We start from the raw sequence: 22,002 nt of genomic DNA, 5'->3' as shown, positions 1-22,002 counted from the left end.
GCAGCCGAGCACAGCAGTTTGTTTTCCTAACCCAATCGACCGATCGGTTCTGGAAATGACACCTTCGATACTTCAATACACATCGGTAAACAATGGATAATGATTATGGAGGATTCCCACGGCGTAATCCAACTACCGTACGTCCCAGGCGAGTTGAAAATGGCTAAATGTAGCAAGAAAGATGATTACCCCGGGGGAAGAGATGCGAATCCATTCATATTCAAATCAACCACCACCAAACAAGGCCACGGAATCGAAATTGTTGCAATAATCGGCCTCGTTCTAGCTGATGGTGATGAGGTTGTCTTTTGCGTTAACACGGTAGTACCGGGATTTCCACTTGCCTTCTCTGACGGAAGCGCATGGGCCCAGCACATCGCACTTAGCGGGAATAGAAACATAACGCTCAAATTATTTTCATGGGAATGTGTTTTTTGCTCACGACCAGGAAGCAGGGTGCCGGCCATCGACTAACGAATGGCTGGTTGATAGCGATGCATACGGGATTCACACAAAAGGTTCCTCGGGGGCACTCGTTTGTTATGGGCCTTTACCATCCTGCTATCTGTCTATTTAGATCGTGTTTTTATTATCAAGGCAGTTTGTCGAATCATTATCGTTGATTTTATTTGTATAAATAAAATTTTCGATTTTCGTCTAATTTAAATACAACCATGAAAAATAACAATGTTTGCAAAGATTACTTTAATATTTAAAATATCTTGCAATCGACGTATTCTTATTTCAATTTGTACATTTCGGAGTTATCCGATTCATTATTTTATTGTACATTGTACCAAATCCTACATCTAAACAGTCTTCTAAATGCAAGAGGTTCTGATTACATTCAAATAATTTATCTTTTCGCGTTACTATAACTGAGATGGAAATATACAAAAAAACACCAATAGTACGTACACCACGACGTGACACTCGACCGGAGCAATGGTACGCTGTTTCTTATCACAGCAGATTTCGGAATTTACATGAGGAGAGGATTATGCTTTTTTTTCCTTTCTGTTAGAAAGTCAACCACCATTGAATGAATTCGATTTCTATCATCGTGCGAATTGACAGCGAGAGAACCAGCGAGAAACCACTTGACGAAGGTTTTTCAATCGATTTTTCTTCTATCTACAACTGCTCTGTATTCCCAGTGGAGTAAGTAAGTAAGCTGGCAAATTTGTGGTGAGATTGAAATCGGTTCATCTGTTTGAATATCATTATCCTGTCGATATCCGTTGGCCGCAATCAAGTTTCCTTTTATTTTGTGTTTGACTAAAAATGTTGCTGGTTGCCTGTTGGACCGTTTTTAAACAGATAAAAAATATATCCCTTCTCAAAATCAACGACATTGCAACGAAACACAGATAGTCCGGGTTCATTTGTAGAGAAAAGATTCCGTTTTTTCGTCTTTGTTTGGAAAAAAATGTAAAAGCCTCAGTCATAAGATTCTGTGCTACCTCATTGCATGTATTTTTTGTGTGGTTTTATCCACTAATCGCGACTTTCAGCGTTCTGTTTCATTGAAATCGCATGACCATAGTGCACAAGGTTACATCGAACTGCCAAAGTTGATTTCATCACAAAAACCACCACTTTGGCCGGTGAATGGGTTCGGTTGTTAGATCGAAGTGACGATTTGGGTCGTAAAACACGAAAGTAAAACAATTAACGCTGTTCGAATCGATAGAAGTTCCTTTTTTTCATTTTCATTTGTTTGCCCAATCGGTGTTCTACTTTTGATGCATCATCCCTGGTGCCGGGGAAAGTAAATGCTGGGAAAATACTCCACGCAACGCTCGGCTCGGCCATTCGGTTCGGTCCAGCATAATGTTGTACGGATCCGATCGACCGGAAAGGAAATCTACATTTCAATTGGATAATTTGTTTGCATTAATTCATTTCCAGCGAAATTAAATCGATAATCCAACGCAATGAACGTTACTGCTAATTGGATGGTGTGTAAATAACTCGCTACCCTTTTACGTGGACTTGCGAATGAATGATTGCTGTAACTAATTTTTGAAATATTTACTCGCTTTTCTAACGCTAAACTGGTGCACCTCGGTACTTTATGTTCTACAATCTATTAACAAGTATCATCGCACTGCGTAGCAATAAAATAGGAGAATCATGAAGTGTTTTTTCTATAATGTGTTATACTGTTTATTCGCCATTTGTTCATTAATCAATCTGTTTCATCTATTGGATTCAATTGCCACATACATCGAATTCCTGGTACGTTCTCCCAGTAACGAGGTCAGTACACTAACAGCTGCTTTATGGGAATTTTCGGTTTATTGCTTGGTTGCAGAGCGATTTCTCTGGTTATAACAAGTGAGCAGTTTCATTACAATCGGAAACCCACTTACCCGTAACGTCTCACATTTCAACTGCGCCGTGCTATGTCACTCAAACAACTCGTCAGGCCATTAGAGACCAAACATCGCGTTGTCCCTCTGCCGATCGATGTTGAGTCGACCTTCTCGTCGCCGTTCTTCAGTAAGGTGACCGTTGGTCAACAGCACTTTGCGTGCAGGGCAATTAAAAAGTCAAACATTATCCGTGACTAGCTGCGGAGGCACTTACTGCTATACTCGGGCACACTAGTGGGTCAGGTCCACTTTACGAAACACGCAACACGGTGATTAGAGAAAGTGTACAATACCTTTTCAGGAGAGTGATGTTAGTTACGCCCCGAGTTGTAACATAACCTAGGAAATGAATTCGGTTCAAGATTTATCAAATGGGTCCTTGGCTCCAGGCTTGCTAAAGCACAAACGGATTGGAAGGTGGAGTGATTTGGGTTTTGAGTTGTTGTCAGCCACTGATATACTGATGAGTGTCTATGACACTCAAACTGTCACACGCCTAATTATGTTTCCAAAGGCCTACTTGCAATTCTTCCTTTGTAAATAGTGAAGTAGAAAGATCAAAATTAACTCATTTTGAATTAATACCTACGCACTTCTTCAGTACTTATGCACATACCTCCTACAAATTTTTAACCGTAATGAATTGGCGACGAGTGTTGTGTTTATTTGTTGGTTGGATGTTATGAAATTGTTGATCAAAGAGATGATCGGCAAGATTGCATTTTCAGAACTATATGTTCCACAAACAAATTTGTAACAGCAAAGTGCAGGCTTCCTGTAGTTGCACAAAACTGTTACGATACCAGTGGAGAAACTTGAAGTTCATTTTGCTACAACTAGTATCTTTCAGCAGCAGTCAGTAAAGCCAAAAGTAACTTTACTGACCTCGCAAGTGGCATTAGTGTAGCTATGCAGAATCCATAGTACGTACACAGCGGTGCTAGGGATGAGATTTATCTTTTGGTATGCACTTACACAAAAGATGTAGCCCATAAAATAGAATAAAACATAAATTTTGTTAATGGATGTTTCGGTTCATCAGCAACGATTCGAACGCTTCCGCTCAGAGTGCTGCAAAATGTGTTAGCTAGTATTCGATGTAAAAAAAGGCAAACAGAACTGAAATGAAGCGCCACTGTTAGGGTGGCCACTCTTACTCCTCAGTTGTCCGTGCATCGAATGCATTGGTCTAAGGCGATCTTCAAGGACGGCTCCAACGTCTACCATTCGCTGTCACTTTCCCAACTTCAGCACTCTCGAACGTCGCCGATGCGAAAATGGAATGAAACATTGGAAAATGCAAAGAAACGAAATGCTTTGAAAAAGAAACGTCCATGCAGGTTAGTTCACAGGGAGGTAAAACACACCCCATACTTTTAAACCGATGAAATGCACTGGGAGGAAGAGAGCGTTTTAGCATGTGAAGAAAATCTCCAAAGACTTGCTACAGGAATAGTCCATCCCTCGGGTTTCCAGAGGACATGCGACTGCACGAAGCCTTCGCAGACATTCGATTGCTTGCAGCAGCAGAGTCATCGCTAGAGATTCCGGTAAAATCCATCACTGACCAGACTCGATGGAAACTGGCGCCATTTGCTGCTGCACTTGAGAAATCAGAGCGCTTGACTATCTGACGCTCTCGAACGATGTCCGGTGTGTTTTATTCTGCACCAGCATCAGCTGTTGCAGGAGAAGGATGAACGTTTCCTGCGAGTTCCTTGCAGCAAAAGTTTTCCAAGCGTAGCTAGCTTTGTGTCTTGTGCTTGATATCTAATGCTCTAGCTGAATCCATCTACCGTCCAGCTATCGGATGACACGGAAAAAGTGAACACATTAAAAGCATCCGGTCCTTGGACGGAACGAATCCCGACGGTAGCTCCAGTATGGTTGGTCGTAACTCCCCGGCTACCCAGAGGGGATCAGAAGCTGGCTGTTCCTGTGAATAGGGATGCCAAGTGCAAAGAGGAACGTATGTTGGCGGATAAGTTTGCTATTTCCGGCCAATAGACAAAAACTGGCGCACTGGGAGTGAACCTGAAGACTAGTCAAGGAAGCACCAGTTTGTGGCTAGTGAAAACCGTCACTCCGAGTGCTGCTGTTCGTAATCTCACCCAACATTGAGTACACCTGGTTGCTATCTGCTTTTGGATGCTGCGCTCGGGTGGCCGAGAAGTCGCTAAAAAATGTTTGTACGTACCAAACTAACCCCACAAAACCCGTCGAACGCATCAAGGTCTCGTCCAATATATCCCATTTCTGCACTTGGAGTGCAAAGTTCGAGAACATTTATCCTTTTGCACGCTTGACCGTCACATGCAATTTACGACGAACGGATGCATTATATAGAGTCCCTGGGCGAAGCTGGTATCAGGATTCTGGAATCGCCCAACTGCTTCTCTAGATCACAAATTCATGAGTCAACCATTGAGGTAACGGCATGAAGCATCTGCTGAGAACCTCCATGGTACTCATTCCTTGAGTTGGAAGGGATGTTAGAAAGGAGACGAAACATCTCGTCAGTACTGTAGTTAGACACACGGGAGGCCATTTATTTATTGATCTTCGTTCTACGTCATTGCTGCTAGCTTTTGTAGTGTGTGAAGGCTGATCTTAATGAGAGTATAAGTCACGAACAAAAAGGGTTTATAACAAACCACGCATGGTGGATTGGATGACCACTCGGAAAGCTAATAAAAGTATGTTTAATTTGGTTTTTGATTTGGTCATTTATCGAAAGTTTCTTGGTTTCGTTAGTTTTTCTCACATGATTTTTGATACATCAAGATGGTTCGCGAAAACATGCGATATGAGCCAACAGTTTTATTTAAGTGCTGTAGACAATGAAGGAAGATCCAAAGTTACGGTTTGTAATACTTCGTCGAGCAGTGTTGCACAATAATTATTTGCAAATACATGATTCGTTTAATACAGCTGAAAATACGTGTTTGTTGATTGAAATTTATGTAAAATCGGTCACATTAACGAAGATTTAGGGACAAAGTGAAACTAAAAAAAACCCTCTTTCCCATTTAATGGCTTCAAACTCATGGCCAAGCTGAACCATCCAATAACAAATAAAACAGTATTAGTTTCTTTTCTGCTGCTGTACGTTGAATGTTTGTCTTCTTTCCACGATACCCGCAACTGGAAATCTGCAGGAGGTCCATTGTTTCATTGGGAAATTGCCACTGAAATGCAATCACTTTTAATGACCTATCAGAAGCACATAAACATTTTATCAACAGTTCCTTCTTGTGTTGCCTGCTATCGAATGCGAAAAGCAATGGCATCTGGCCAGTGACCGCCGTAGAGTTTGAACATTGGTAGAAAGAACGTTCGATGAACGGAGGAGAACACGCTGTGGAACATTATTATGATTGCGTTCTCTTCTTGGTTGTTCCTGGTTGTCCCCACTGGAGACCCCATTCGTAAAGTTGAGCGATCGTGTCGAAAATGCCACGACCAACCTTTCTGAAATGGTTCTAATTTCCGGACATTTTGCGGAAGGCCAAGACCCCGGTACTCATCGTTTGGTTTCTGTCGTTTGCCATTTGGCTATTTAGTTAGCAAGCGCGGTTTAACATGTCATTTGGAGTGCTTGAGCGGCACGGCAATAACGTTTCCGCTAGATCCGCTGCTGTCATCTATACTAGACGCGAGGTTCGTTTTATTGTTATTAGGATTATTTTTGCGCCTTCTTCATTCTCTTCGCTTAATTATCGTCGTCATTGAACAAACGATAACAATAAACTTTTCATCGGGCAATGATTGGAATTGTTTCATTAAAATTTTACTCGTGTCGGTTACCGAACCCAGAGATCGTTTTTCGCAGGCAGTAAGAATCAGTATCCATAGAAATAATGATGAACCTGGTACGAAATATGTAGGAAGGATTTTTTTTTAACTGACAGCTTTTACAGTTTTTAATCGATTTTTATGCGATTAACCACGGTGTTTTGGTTTTGTAACTCTGTTAGCTAGATCAGTCATAGCCTTAATCATCCAGTTGTTCTGAAATATATAGCTCTATCTTTAAACACAATTGATCGTTAATAAATAGTCATAACTGATCTATCAACTGTCATAGCGAATCTTTTGCCAACTCTGCTCGAATGCCTCATTACATTAAAAAAATAATAATAAACGGCAGAAGAAATGCGTGCATTCCGTAGCGTGCAAATTGCGTGCACTAACATAAACCTACAACAGTAGAAATCTCATTTGGGTTTGGGTTCCTCTTAAAAACAAAAAGCACCATTGTTGGTTGGTTGGTTGTCATCTGAACAGATATTCTGTTCCCAAGAAAATGGAACAGGCTGGTAAATTCGCATAGTACTAAAGCGTTATCATCTCTTTTTATTGGAAAACCTGTATTGTGGTTTTTGTCATAATATACCTCACCCATATACCAATAGCCTCAGCTGTGCGCGATATCCCAGTACTCCTAGATATATTTTGAATATTTCGCTATTCATTGTTGAAGCTCGCTGGTTTCGGATGTTTATTTGTAGGATTTCTTTCCGTTACAACGCTCCTTTACACATTCCTCATTAAGCGCAATGCAAAACTCACTGAAATCCTTAATAGGACCACAGCACATATAACAAAAGGCAGATGATGCGCACATCAGATGATGCGTATGTTAGCAGCAACCGGGAAAAATGTCCACAAATGTCAAAAGGGTGAGTTGACTTTTTGAGGCAAGAGGGCACGTGCGATGCTGTTGATGACTGTCACGAAGAGACTAGCACAGGCAGCTAGATTATTGCTGCTGTTTGCCTGGGAAGTCCGCTTCGTTTGAAGTTGAAAAGAATAAAGAGAGTGCCCTTTTCGTGAAGGAAAATTACATCTCTACGGTGAGACCAACAATTTGCCCCGAATGGAGCACTGCAGGTTTGCGATGGATCTCTGTTAAACAAAAGGAAAAAGAGTCAAGCGAATGTCATCGGAATAGCATTTCCCACAATAATGCCCACCGGAAGAGCTATCCTTTGGTGTAGCTCCATCCAGCACATTCGGTTAATAATAAGGATAGTTCCACGATTCCTAGTTGGAGAATACTCATACGCCTCTAATTAGTCACCAAGTAAAGAAAAGAATACTCAATTGAAAGGTGTGAACCGGGCAGCAGAAGATCAACGCGTGTTTCGACTGTCGAGTCTCTGTCATTAGCCTCGGCATCCGTTACTATAGAGCTTTTCACCATAATTTTCAGTTCCTTTGAAGATACATGCTACCTGCGACTATCACGCAACACACACGATCAAAAGCGCTCTCAGTGGTCGTGTAATGTTGCTTTTCTACTCCTCAGCCGAAAATTTTTGTTGTGCAATGAAGCAAAGCATTAGCTCCATCGTACACATCTGTTAAGCAGTGAGATTTTTTTCTCTCTATTGGTAACGAATATCTCTAAGTCGAAAAGATATTTTCCATGCCACTGGTAGTGCAATGAGTTTGCATACTGCCGTACGATTGGCTATGAGATGCTCGTCCGTCGCATTGCAGTGGTGTGTTGTGTCATTTTGCTATTGCTGATCCGCAAACATACACCACCGTACGGAAAAAACAGCTAGATAGAGTTGCAAACGAGCCAAGTACAAGTAGTTCTGCTTCATAGCGTCTCGTACAGATCCGTTGAATGGTACAAAGTGTTGTTGGGGGTAGATACGGATAGGACCGGAATATTTCTCAGTTGCTTTCTGTTATAACGAATTCGATAACGAGACGGAAGTAAATAGCGGAATGATGACATTTTTACTTTCATTTAACGTACTACATTATTGATTCATTCATTGTATTTATTGTATTATTGTATTTGTATTGTATTTAAATTTCTCGTATTCGCCATTGCTAGCATGCTGTAAATGGTTTACGTACTTAAATATGTTCTAGCAGAAATCCTTGTTTCAAAGAATGTCGAATCTTATACGTCTCAATACCATATGTAACAATGTTTACATCGATTTCGTTTCCCCATTCGTACAAACGCCGCTTAGTTCCTTTGTGCAATGTTCTTGACAAGAAGATTCAGCTGCTTTAATATTATCACCCAAGCATCTCATATGTGAGCAAAATATATTCCTCATTGCATTCGTTCCATATTCCGTCATTGCAAATTTGAAACATGCACACACTAGCATGATTCCTTTAGTCAAACGTTTTTATACCAAGCCGGTGAATTCACTCGACATTTTCCAACAGGTTCTCACCGATTCCATCAAGATAGGGAACAGCTATTCCTGGCACTTGTGCATCACTCATGTATATGCACATAAACATATCATCTAACATTTCCTGTTTGATTCACCGTCTGTTTTGTTGGCAAAACCCCTTGTCTTTCCATCTGCGTTTGACTGAGTGTGTTGCTAGAGTGGATACCGTTTCGCAGAATGCTTCAGTTCGAGGCTGTACGCGTTCTAGAAGCATTTGTTTGAGGACCCAAATCTCATATACCGAGGGAAAGCACGTGATCGCAGTGGAACGATGCGCCAATATTACAGCAACTACCGAGATTGAAATGCTTCAGCAAACAATTACCGAATGAATGGTGCGCAAGACATCAGATCAACCTCAATTTTTATCCTTCTCGGTCTTCATCGTCATCGTCGTCGGTGATTGTACCTCATTTTGTGTCAAACGTTCATTGCATCATTGCGCAATGAGTGGACCTTGGAATGGTTTTCATTATGAAAATTGTTTAGCTTTTAAATTTATTCCTTCTTCATCGCATCAAATGCGGCACCTGCTGTTGCTGCTGCTATCGAGAAATCTGCGAAACCCCAAAACCACCGGGCAGGAGGATGGTTTGTTTCCCATAAAGACTGCACCACTAGCTTCACGTGCGAACGGTGTCACAAGGAAACGCGCGACGATCGTAACTTGTCGGTGCGAAGGCTGCGGATAAAATTCATTCGCTAGCTGTGCTGCATTTAGTGGTGTCGTGTTGTTTGTTGCCGCTTTTCGATATTTACTTTTACCAGAACGTGCACCCATACACACTCTTGACGAACGCGCCACCACGAAAACGACACTGTGGCAGAAGGGAGCTAAGTCCCGGTTAGACTGTGTGTCGAAAAAAGTGGAAGGCAAATTCTTGCACACCAGGCCAGGGTTTGGATGTTCATAGAGGTAAGATACGTTCACCCAGCAGTTCTGCCATGGCAGGAGCCGTTTATTGGAAACTACTCGCTCCCGGAGGCTGCATGTACCGGAAGATCTCGTCCTTGACACGTGCTACGACGATATCGTCCGTGCACTGGTTTCATAGAATATTTGCATACGTGGCAAATTTTGAAGTATTGTTGAAAATTGTTTCACCGTTTAACATTTCACTTGCCGGTAGCATGATATTTTTCAAGTAAGCTGGGGTTGAACAGTTTTATCAATTTTTAGGGCGAATAGTTAACAGTATAAAGGTATGATGTACATTACTGAGGAACTATCTATCCGATATTTCGATATCGATAATATTATGCCAACTTTGTCGAAAAATGTAATCGATTTACGGATTTAGGAGATAAGACACTATGTGAAGAACATTACGAAGCTGTGATATGGGATGGGATTGATGAGATTGATTATTAATATTGTGATTCATAGGGACCGTTTCGACACACCGGCTAATTGAAGCGAGTATAAAATATGATCAAGATGTGCTCGAACACATTGCACAGATCCAATCCTCGGATAACGGACACGAAATGACAAGCGTTGGCGTCACTTGTATGAAAGGAAATAAAAATTGAAAAGGAATTCATTTCTTCTGCCCACCGAAGCAAGGAAAACCGGAGATGCTCAAGGATTGTTAGCAAGCCGTTCTTGGGTTCGTGACTTTTTTTTAAGCAATATCTCGAAAAATCCTCTCGTCCGTTACTCGTCACCACTTGTCACAAAGCGCGCGCCCCACTATCCATCTATGCTGGCGTTAACATCTTGGATCACACCTCCAGGGAAAACGCCGTGTCATTTCTCATCTTGGGGTTGTGATAATGCTTCGTTTGCTGATTGTTATGTCGTGCCTGTGTATGGTTTGGAAGACAGTCGTCTAGTTTGTCTTGCCACAGAGCATATCGTATGGCCTTTTGCTCTCGAGGTCTGGAACTTCGTCTGTTGAGGTACATCACCATCACCACCGCTGCTACACATCATTATTGCGATGAGGATGGAAAAATATATCTCGCATGTGACCGTCAAGCACTGTTTCTATCACTAGCAAACCGTGAACCTACGCAGGTTTGAATGATGTTTGGCATGTGTGGTAAAGCGCAATAACTTGTTTTAGTCGTTCTTATATTTCGCATTCGAGTAAAAACCATATTCCAATAAATACGACAGATTGTGCCTGTTATTGATAAATACGCGGAGAGCATTGAATTTTAGACATAGACGTTGCTGAGTCGTTAACTGCACCTTACCTCACATTATTCTCCGAGTATTATCCGAGGTGTCCGAATATTATATCAAATTGACCTGCATTGAGCTGATAGCTGATTGTTAATTTTAAATAACATATTTATGTAATTGTTTATCATATTTTATATCATATTTAGTACTATTTATTTATGTTATAAAATATCATATTTTAAAGTAAAAAATATATTTGACGTATATTGGCTTTGGCGGTTTATTAGTACTTCGCAACGATACGATAGAATTTCCTTCCTACTCAAGTAAGTATCGTATTCAAGAAGCGAAATGAACTTTCTAAGACAGGCCATAATTTTGACCCATTTACTCAAGACGATCCCTTGTTAACTGCTGGCACCACAATGGTATTGGACGACACTAGCAAGTTTTATTATCAGATTCAACATAGAAATAAATGGAATGCCTGTGTAGTGTTTCTCGCTTGCTTTTCACTGTCCCAGGTTTACACAAATTTCTTAACAAGCAGCCACATCAACTGACCGTCATCGTTGGAAGGCTAACTTACACGAAGTTCTATACGATTACCCATGTTTTCTTCGCGTTTCTCACACACAACGGGCGTCATTGCATGGCTACTTAATTTTATGCCTCAATCGCGTGACGCTTTGATTACGTCATCTTATATTGTTTGCCGCGTACTCTGCGCTTCTACTTTAGCAAATGCGACAACACTTCCGCACGAGCTGAAAAAGCATTTTTCGGAAAGTCAGGTGCTGCGCAAAATAAAGAAAACACCCCAGGTGATTGGATGGCTAACCCATCGAATTGGAAAGAGGTCTCTGCCAACATCAGATTGTAGGCGGAACTTTAGTGGAAAATCTTTCGTTCCATGTACAGCAGTTTTCTCAAACTAAACAGTTCTAATTATAAACGGCCTTAACACTTCTGCCCGACAAAAGCTCGAAATTTGAAGTAGTTATAAATTGTGGTTTCGTTACCAGTACGGTCCGTGCAGCTTAGTGCTTTCGAACCACTTTCGACCATCGTTCATTAAAGCGTTTCTAGAGCCTGCCAATACCCAGCGGGTCCCGAAACGCTTTTATGGTACAGTAAAAGGATTGCTGCCCGTTTGGAACCCTTCCCAAATGGCTCGTATACGAAACGTGTGCAGCTGTGCTGTGGCGCCGAAAGATTTACGAACTTTACTAGCCGTTGTTTAAACCGTCCCAAGGAAGGAGACAGATCGGCAAACACTGCGCCTATTTGGTGATAAGGGGAATAGTAAAACTAACGACATATTTAAATTCAAAGTACCGAGAGCATTATGAGGATGCGTGTTAATGAAATAAGCATATCATCACCGACATAATTCAGATCGGTGGTTCGTGATGAAATATACCAATGAGCTACAAACGACAACTGTTTTCGGCTACACTATATCATTTATCTGTTAATAGTATTGGGCAGGTTTTAGGCAGTCTACCCTATTTTAAATCACATACGTGACCGCTTTGACGACTGCCTGTATTTGTTACGTGTTTTACGTTTCTCTCTACAAAAGTTGATTAGTGTATGTTGCGTAATGTGTAAATACTCTCTATCCTTTGCGAATCCCTTCTAGTTTTCCCCTTAATCCAGTTTTAATTCAATATAGTTTGCTTAACATGCTTGAAAACCAAACGTTCAATGTGCCGTACATTTAATTGGACGCATTAGCTAATATAAGTTTGGATAGCCTCAGGTTTATTTCATCCCAGGCAACGTACGACTCATCTCTCATTTCTCTTCTTCTGAATACCTCCTCAGAACCTCATCAAAAACGTGATAGGTTTTGATCCCACGCCATGATTGCTTACCCTGGCTGTCACGTATCCTTTTCGCAGCAATTTGTTTCAAATTAATTCCGTATCCCATTTCGAGCATCCTTCACGCAGTTTATCGTGCCACCTGTGTTTTTCCTGCGTGTCAGTGGGCAGGGAAGCAAACCTTCTGCCGGAAGTCAATTCGCTCGGCACACCGAACGAACCGATGAATTTGGCGCGCTTGCCGCCGCATTTGTTGCGCGGGTAATTGCGGTTTGTTTGGAAATAATCCTCATTTAATGGTCGACAATTTCGCCTGTTGTCGCCGGAGTTAGCCTTTCTAAATTTTCGATTGTTCATTGGGTAACCACAACAACTGCCCCGGTGATGCTACGTACGGAGTAGTTACACAGCGCCTGGCCGGTTAGAAAAGAAAATGCAAAAACAGAGGGTCCTAATCAAAACTTGCCCGAACTAATTGCGGTTGATCAGCAATTCTGTTTGATCCTACCTTGTCTCGGTACTCGGTACTAGTAGCTTTAGCGACGAACTCGTTCCGCTGGGTGCGCGCTGTTTACCTTTGACCTTCGGGCTAGTTATTGCTATCGGTACATCTCTCGGTACGGATGGTTCCGCTTCAGTGCTATGTGTGGTGCGACCATTCTTCTACAAACACCCTCACAATCCCCTTTCTTTCCACCGTAACGATGTTCAGCAAGGAAGAGTCTTTGAAAATCTAATTTGAATAAAAATGGCTCATGGAACGCTCTACAACGGCGTCAACGTCGTCGCCTACGGACCTGCCAAGCCCGCATATTTTTATTCGCCAAGATGCTCAGCTTGCCTGGCAAAATCAAGCGGAGACGAAAAGAAGACGAAAGAGAATTCAGAGAAAACCCGCCATCATTGTGTACAGGAATGCAAATGGAAAGATGGTGGTGGCAATTATACTGAACATTCATTTGATTGCAAAGCAAAGCGAGATGATCTTCTTATCAGCGGTCCCGAAAAGCTGTTGAAAGAGCAATGGGCACAAATCTGTATAGCAATGGAACATATAAATCCGGGTTTCTTCCTTTGTCTCGATCATTGCTCGTGGTCTGCTCTCCTGAACGCGAGCGAATATGCAGGGTGAAGTGAGCCTTTTTTCCCTTTTGTTTCGGTGTTTGTTCCTATCTTCCACCTTCGAATCTGGCATGCCCCGAAATTCGAATTATATTCATCCGGGTGAGCTTTCTTCAGAGTTTTTCTTTGTACCAAATGAAACAACAAGATGAAAACGTAATTAGGTCGACATTATCTTTTCATTTTACCAAACAGCCATGAATACCCAACGCACCTCCTGTATTACTCTGTCCGCTTAGTTTTATTCAGGTTGATTTTCTGTACTTTTTTCTTATTCAACGACTGACACAATCTGTTTTCTTTCGCCGCTCGTAATTGTGGCCAGGCTCCGTCAATATCTGGTCATGTTTTCGACCGGTGCACGAAGTAAAAATTTCTCTGTTCCAGCACCGTATCAATGCAGCATCTTCTTCGGGAATTTAGTCTCAGATACCAGTGTCAGTGAGTATGTGGGTTAGTCTCGTTATTTGCATTCACTTGTGTGCGTACGTTTGTTAGATTCCATAATATTTTCTGCTGGTTCTTTGTTCATCATTAGGCGAAACTAGGCTTTTGCTTGTAGAAGATGATCTCTGTAGATTCGGAAAAATATCAAATACCAAATTTACCCTTCGAAAAGAGCAAACAAATAATCATAAACAAATTTTGTTCAGCCATGACGCTAATAAAACCTTTTTTTTAATAGTATTTCTGCTTCTGCTGGAAAATAATGAGTGTGAAATATAAGTTAATAGTTTTGCATAGATGATGATGATGATGATAATTCCTACGTCATACCCTTACACTGTTTTGAGAAAAACGAAATAATCTGCAAAATATTCAAACTTGAATATATGGTTTACTATCCATGTTAAACAAGTAGTCGATAAATGGTCGCATCGGGAAACCTTATGCTACCTTCTGCGGATATGCTCCATTTTATTTTTTATTTACAGGGTATATGATGACGTAGCTAGTAAATTTGATTTTTTTTTTTTATAATTACAAATTTGCCGCTAATCTAGAATAATTTTTAAGTCAGCAGAACTTTGGTATTAAATTGTCTGTCAGCTGCTATGCTATATGGCGCTGTTATCAAATGAATTATTCATTCTTTTATATAATCATTCAGGTTATTGAGTAGTAATGTTGGAAATGTGTAGTAATATTCTGCTTGGCTATTCAGATTGATTTATCTCAGAAGTTACATATAATCAAAATGATTCCCGCCTACTAGAAATTTCTGATTCATTTAACCATGGAGTATGCTAATTATGCCATAAAGTGTACTTTTATTTTTTTTTTTGTGTATCGTTTACCTCGGTATCGGTTACCGAAAGTCGCTCAGACATTATGTATCCAATGCAAAGTCTACCAGCGGTACACCTCAGGCACAGACAAAGTTTAATATTAAAAATAAATCCATTGTCTCAAAAGATGAAATTGGTGTTAATCTGCCTTTAATCCTGCCTCCGTATGCAAATTTATGTGCTCGGAAAATTTATTGTCTCGACCGAAGCGAACAAAACACGTTCCACTCAAGTGTGCAGCTTTTGCGGAGAAGTGTTGAGAAACAAACATAAACCGAAAACGATTAAAATCACTTTCGCTTCGGTTGAGCGGCATGAAGAATGTGCCAGTCTGAAGCGTCGAACGCTGAAGTTTCCGTTATTTCCATGAGAGAAAGCTGAAATCGATTAGTATACAAATCTCGTATAAAAGTCATCAATCTTGCGTTGGTTCGCAGAGCGAAGAGTTCACGCGGGTGTCAGTAAAAAGCTGCTGGAAGCTATAGAATACGTCTGTAAAGTACCGGCATAGGAAATAGAGCATTGTGTTTTAGAGGTGTCGGGATGTATCATTTTGGAACAATCATGCGTGCCTACCTTGGCTTTTCACTCGCTGCTAACGAAAGGATAAATAAATATGAAAGCCTTTGCTCATTGTTTACCAATATTTCCTAGAATCTATTTAAAGCGGCGTAAGACAGGATACTGACACGACATGTGTCATCAATTTCTATTCCGATTCGAATGTTAGAATTCCGCTTCAATCAATCCACCCGTCCCGCTTTCTGAGGCATCAATTCCCTTTCCTACCCTCCATAATGCAATAATGCTTTTGTTTAGCATAAGAAAAACATAAGTTCTAACAGTTGCCGAAACGTAAATAATATATGTCGCGTCATAAATCTTAGTGCATGATAAAACGATCTATTACACCTGTAACGAGAGTTGCCATTTATTTTGCGAGAAAAATGTTCCACCTAATGCGCTAATGATAGGCAAAGATTCAATTTCTCCAATAAGAAAAATGGCGTAAACGGTGTTGTTTGTAGTGCAAAAGAACAATGCGTAACCACGATTGTGAAATTATCTTCGAGTTACTTGTGCAATATATCTCATCACCGTTTGTCCGTAATGTGAAACTCAATTCTGTTACCGTTCGTCCGACTATTGCAGATGGAAATTTTTCGGATTTTCCATTCATTTATCTGACACGTAAGTTACTGGTGTGATGCCAAAGTGTGATGCTTCAGTCAAACTAAATGGAAATCTAATCACAAACTGAAACACTGTATTTGTTTTCAATTGTAATGAATAATTTAAATCAAGAACAGTTTTATATTTTGTTTCACATTTCTTAATAAGTCCAAACGATATCTGTTTTTAAGAATTAACATAAATTTCAATTAAAATACCGTTCGAATAGATATGACTTTTTCCTGCTAATTTTTTTTTATTCAAAAATTAATTGTGAGTTTCGTTTTGTATTATGGTGTTCATTCGTTTGTTTTTGTCTATTTTAAACGTTAAAAATTTCATACTTTTGTAAAATTGTAAAATAAACCATTGTAAAATGGTTTGTTTGAGTCTAATGTACTCAAACTTACAGCTATTCAACCATTTTTAATATTTCCTATTGTTTCTTATTTACTCTACAGATCCCCCGGAGATTATCAAGAAGCCAGTGAACCAGGGAGTGCGAGTAGGTGGAGTGGCGACATTTTTCTGTGCAGCTCGTGGAGATCCTCAACCAACGGTTATATGGCGCAAAAATAGCAAAAAGATTATGAGTAAGTACTCGTATTACTTTTTTTCACCTCTGCATGTTGATTCTTCGGATGTAAGCTATAAATAAGCTAAGCTAATATTACAATTCCCCCTCACATTGTCTGTGTTGAACTAACAAACAACAGCGACATAGCGATTGAAACATGCCTTTCAATATCCATTAATCATTATGTGTCAAGAATAATGCATTCCGTCACATCTGTTCAGATTATATCCGTAAAAATCAGTGATGCGAATTGCATGAGATGCAATATTTTATCCACCTTTCACACGCTTGCAACCTATACTTACAGTGACCCAGTCACGATACACAGTGTACGACGCTAATGGAGTTTCAATGTTACGAATTGAACCGGTGCGTGCTGGACGTGACGATGCACCGTACGAATGTGTGGCAGAAAATGGCGTCGGTGATGCAGTTTCGGCCGAGGCGACGCTGACCGTTTATGAAGGTAAGTGACAAGTTATGTATAATGTGCACAAATTGGGTCCCCCTCCGTGAAAACGCGAACACCAAGAGTTTGCAGGACTTACAAAACTTTACGGGTCCTCTGTTCTTAGACGGGAGTCGCATCGGATCGTTCACGGTGAAGAACGCATAGAATCAGGGCAACTTGTGGTTAAACTTTTCACACCATCCTCCTACTAAATTCAGGGCCAATTTGGATACAATTTTCAAGATAAACGATTCTGGAACGTTTGCGCGCAGTTTGCGCTGTCCAAATTATGCAGAAAATTTGCCAACGTTGATTATGCTGTCGACGTGGGAAGTGATTTGCATGATTAATTAAGAGTATTTCCTCATATTATGCTAATAATCCTGAATGGTGTGTTTCTCCTTGAGCAGCCAATGATGATAGAAATAAATGCATTTTTGCAAAATGCATAAAAACAATTCAATTTTATCCGTTCAAATTATCAATTCGTTAGATTTGTACTTTAATTGATTGACTACAATTTCGCTTTATTTGCTTTAGTTATAGTTGTTTAGATAACTTTTAGTATATTCTATGGTATGCATATATAAAAATAATCTTTTCTAAGTTTAAATGATATATATGATATATCATACATATCATATCATGGTATTGTTATCATTTAATTCCTATACTTTTCGGAACATTGTGATGTTGTTACTGCTCACAAATCAAACTGTTTGTTTTGATTATGAAAACAGGAAAAACCTTACGTCATTTACAGTTCCTCTGATGATGTTTGTTTCATGTTTAGTTCATACACCCGACGAAGCTTGAACCTGATTACCTTTAGGGCAGGTAACAAACAATGAGCATCATTAAATATGATATGGGTCGTAGAACGCAACAACTCAACCGCAATCATTAATTTTTCAAAGTGCTTAGATGTATTTTAATATAAGCAATTTTAAATTATTTGAAAGTTAATTATAGCTGTTTAGTTGGAATTTATTTGTTTAAAAAAAAATAATTTTGTTCTCGTACTCCTCAAAGGATGTTTAGGTCGGTTTGTAAAAAATAAAATAAAATATAAAATGTCGCAGCATATAACAACAATCATAGTCTCACGAAATAATGCCCCATTTAAAAATATATGAATCGCTGGCTACAATCTACATATTGTAACATGTAGTTTTTAAATACTGCGTGTTTGTTCCTCTGTTGAGACTATTACGAACATTTGTATGAAACTATTTCTACAACCTTGGTGGTATTTTAACAATATGACGCATAAATTATGCCCCGAGGTTCAAAAACTTGTGTCCGTGAAAGTGAGCGATGTTTGTTCGCGGGGCACAACTTTCTTCGCGTAATTTAAGCGAAACGTACCACCAATAACGTTCAACCAGTATTATCCATTTATTCAAGATGACAAGCTCATGCTGTGCGTTTCGTTAGGTCAAGTGAAATAGCAACAACCAAATAAAGTATAGCGGAGGAGGAAGCGTAATAGTGCGCTTTGGGAACAAAAACAATAAACCATCAGTAGGGATATTACAAACAACAACAAAAAAACGCGACCAACTTTTCCCCGGCTGCTCACAGTGCCTTTCAATCGTTTAATATTTTTTCCCTCCTTATCTGGCCGATTTTTTTTCTGTTTCGTTTGGTTCTTTACTTGTAGAGTTACTGGCACTGCACTCCGTCGAGGACTACCTAAAATATGTTCTCTGCTTAGTGAGCATTTCTCATTTTCTTTCAAAAAGTTACGAGACTCTGGAAGGAGAACAAAGAACCGAGTAACGAAAAGTGAGGCAATAATTTTACGTTTTTTATAACAGTTCCCTTTTTTTTTGCTCAGAAGTATTGTGTATTTAATAAAATGCAAAATTGAACACACCACTCACCCACTACAATGTGGATTTTTATACAACTTATCTGGTCTTGGCAACTGACAGAGGGTTAAACTTTTTTAATAGACTCTCCTGCGGAATTACCTCATTATGGATGATTATATGCTGATTTGTTATTCACTTAGATTATTGAGACATTCATTATTTTCTGTGTTTTTGTTTTTTTTTGCATTATTCTCAAAATTTCAATCAATGACCTTGATCTCATAGCACCTAGAAGAGACCATATCAATATAGTTTCTTTATAAACATTACTAAGAAGAAATACATTTAAGAAAAAAAATGTTATTATAAGTTTAACCATGGTTCAACATGCAAACTGCCAGAATTAGAACGTTTCTTCCAATATATCATAGGATCGACAGTAACCCGGCGGTCTACAGACATTGGACACTGAGCCAGAACTGTCAAATCTTATGAGAAATGTGTTCGATGAACAAACACGTTCCCTACAATTTGACGACTTTTGCTTAATGCTCAACGACTTTAGACTGCAAGTAAGGTCAAGTGGCTTTTATATAGTTAATAAATCTACAATGGTTATAAAATGTACCATTTTTAGTATAATTCTAGTCTCCTTTCAGTGCAATATTACTTTAAAAAGTGAATCTGGCCCTTTCTTCGAACGCTGTGTAGCCCAAAACCAAACCATAAACCATTATCCTTGGCTGGCTATTAGTAAATCATGCCCGGCTTTTTTGCCAATTATTTATTCATAACGCACTAATAGATCTGCTTGCATCAGTGACTCGAAACAGTATCTAAAAGCAACTCGCTAATGCCATGCGCTTTTGGTCTTTCAATGATGGATTTGTAAAAAAAAGGATGCTTTTTATACAGCCTACTTTCACGACTCCCTCACAGCAAACCCTTCCTACGCTCTACGATCCCACTGTGCTTCACAATGAGCGATTTTTTTGCCATTGCACAAAACGATCCTCGAAAAGACGTCAACATCATTCCCCGGTTCGTGCAGCATTCGTTTAGCACCGTTCCCGAATTGTAAATTGTTTTGCACTGCATCCATTTCTATTTTAATTTTTAATTTGCCATAGCATTGTGTGGCATCCTCGTTTATTGTGTGCTGTCGGGTGCAAAGCAAAAATTGTTGGATGGTTAAGTTTTCTTTTTTTCACATCCAAATTTAGCTGCGAGACGCCGTGACGAACAGGTGCGGTAAACAAACGTTAAAGACAAGAGTAGTACTGAACTTTCCACAAGAGAGAACTCGAATTTGTGCAGTCATTGAAAAGCATTTTCAATATTTAATTCGTTGTAAATGTTCCTATGCATTTGAAAGTTTCCATTAGAAGCAACTAGATGCAGATCAAGCTTCATTTGAATATGTCAATGAATTTTTTTAACATCTGTTCCAAAAACACGTTACCGTTTTACTAAACCAGTTAATTTTGTGTATTTGTTTGTTTCTTTGTATAACATGCCATCAGATTTAATGTATCTCACAGCGAGGTATCCAAGATAATCGGAAAAGTGTTTGTACATGCATAAATTGAACATTTGCACAAAAGACGTTCGATCTGCAAATACATCAACGGTTGGCATGCCTTTCCTTTCTTATGCCACACCTACCTACGACGACCACAGTGAAATCTCACTGCCATGGCACAAAACGAAACAATTCACACAGAATTGCACAACTGGACAATCGTGCGAATGAAAGATGCAGTGCGAACAACGAAAAGCGAGACACTAATCCAAGACGGATCCAAGTCTTCCTTATTCCTGTTTCGAAATATTCACTTCCCAGCGAAACTTCTTTTTATGCTAATGTTGTATAAATTTGCATTTATATTTATGTGCACCACCGCGCAAGTGTTTCACTATAATTCTGGTTCGTAAGGTTTTTGAATATTAGTCGCCGAAATACTTTCAGCATTGCAGCAGACTCTACAGAAGTACGTAAGATTTTGAAGCAGCACCGGTGCAAAGAAACGGCTTGAAGATGACTCCTTAAGCACTATTCACGGCGCTTGGTTTTGCTGCTGCTGAGAACCATTGTCCCATTTCGGGTTGGTACACAAGTTACTGAAAAAAGTGAATGCAAAAAATAACACTACAAACATAGTATTGCTGGCAATGCGAAACCGCGCATTGTAAAAGTTTTCTTTTTTTTCAAATGAAAATTACAATCCGCAGTTGACGCCTTTGAACGACAGTACCAAGCAGGAGCGAACATTTGAATATGCATCAAACGACGGCCAAATAACTGTTCCTTTTTAGCTCAGTGCTTAGTTCTTGAAGAACGGGGCGGTATTGAGTCCGGCACCAAATGAACATCACTCGAAATTCACAGGCTGACCATATAGCACTGCAAGGGCAAGTATCAGCAATGGAGGCGCCTGGTCGCAAAGCTACCAACAGCTACACCGCTAGTGCACGTGTTAAGTCAGAGGCGTTCTAAAACGATGCAAGGCTTGCTACAAATGGACCTGTAGTTACAATGTTCATTGTTGCTTAAATGAAGAAATTTGCATTGTTCTACCATGAAAGAAAAGTTTGGTTGTCGCAAAACGGAAGTTGCACGGTTCCGCCTAGTTGACGCTGGACGGAGTACTTCTTCAAGAAATTGTACGGTCCGGTGGAAGGTGTAGGAGCAGAACAAAAGAATAACACTTTATACGACCCATTTTTCTTGCCGTCGAATACACCGAATTGCATACACAGGACAAAAAGACAGTGCTCATGTATTTCTCTCTCGCCCGGAATTCAGATGTAGCTGCATTTCAGTCTCATGAATCGTCTACCCTGTTATGGAAACCCATGGTAAACAACATAATACGGCATTGTTTTGTGAATAAAAGCGATAAAAGGTTATGTTATTTTTTTGTCACTTTTGTGTTGGAAAGTTGTTCGCGCAACAAATAATGAAATATATACAAAGCTCTTACGAATAGTTCGCGAACTTTCAATTTCATCATCTACAATCG

The 22,002-nt window shown here is 39.8% G+C and overlaps 1 protein-coding gene across 1 annotated transcript in view; it reads left to right on the top strand.

Moving 5' to 3' along the window:
• LOC128714697 (tyrosine-protein phosphatase Lar) overlaps positions 1–22,002 on the top strand; it is a 113,092-nt gene that overhangs the window by 35,451 nt on the left and 55,639 nt on the right. Inside the window, exons 2-4 of the mRNA XM_053809572.1 lie at positions 16,114–16,152; positions 16,596–16,727; positions 17,019–17,177. Coding sequence (XP_053665547.1) covers positions 16,114–16,152; positions 16,596–16,727; positions 17,019–17,177 — 330 coding nt within the window. The remainder of the gene's footprint in view (positions 1–16,113; positions 16,153–16,595; positions 16,728–17,018; positions 17,178–22,002) is intronic.

This window comes from Anopheles marshallii, chromosome 3 (genome assembly GCF_943734725.1).
Source record: "Anopheles marshallii chromosome 3, idAnoMarsDA_429_01, whole genome shotgun sequence".
Classification (NCBI taxonomy): Eukaryota; Metazoa; Arthropoda; class Insecta; order Diptera; family Culicidae; genus Anopheles; species Anopheles marshallii.
Note: the sequence above shows the minus strand (reverse complement) of the source record. Positions and strands in the feature narration are given on the sequence as shown.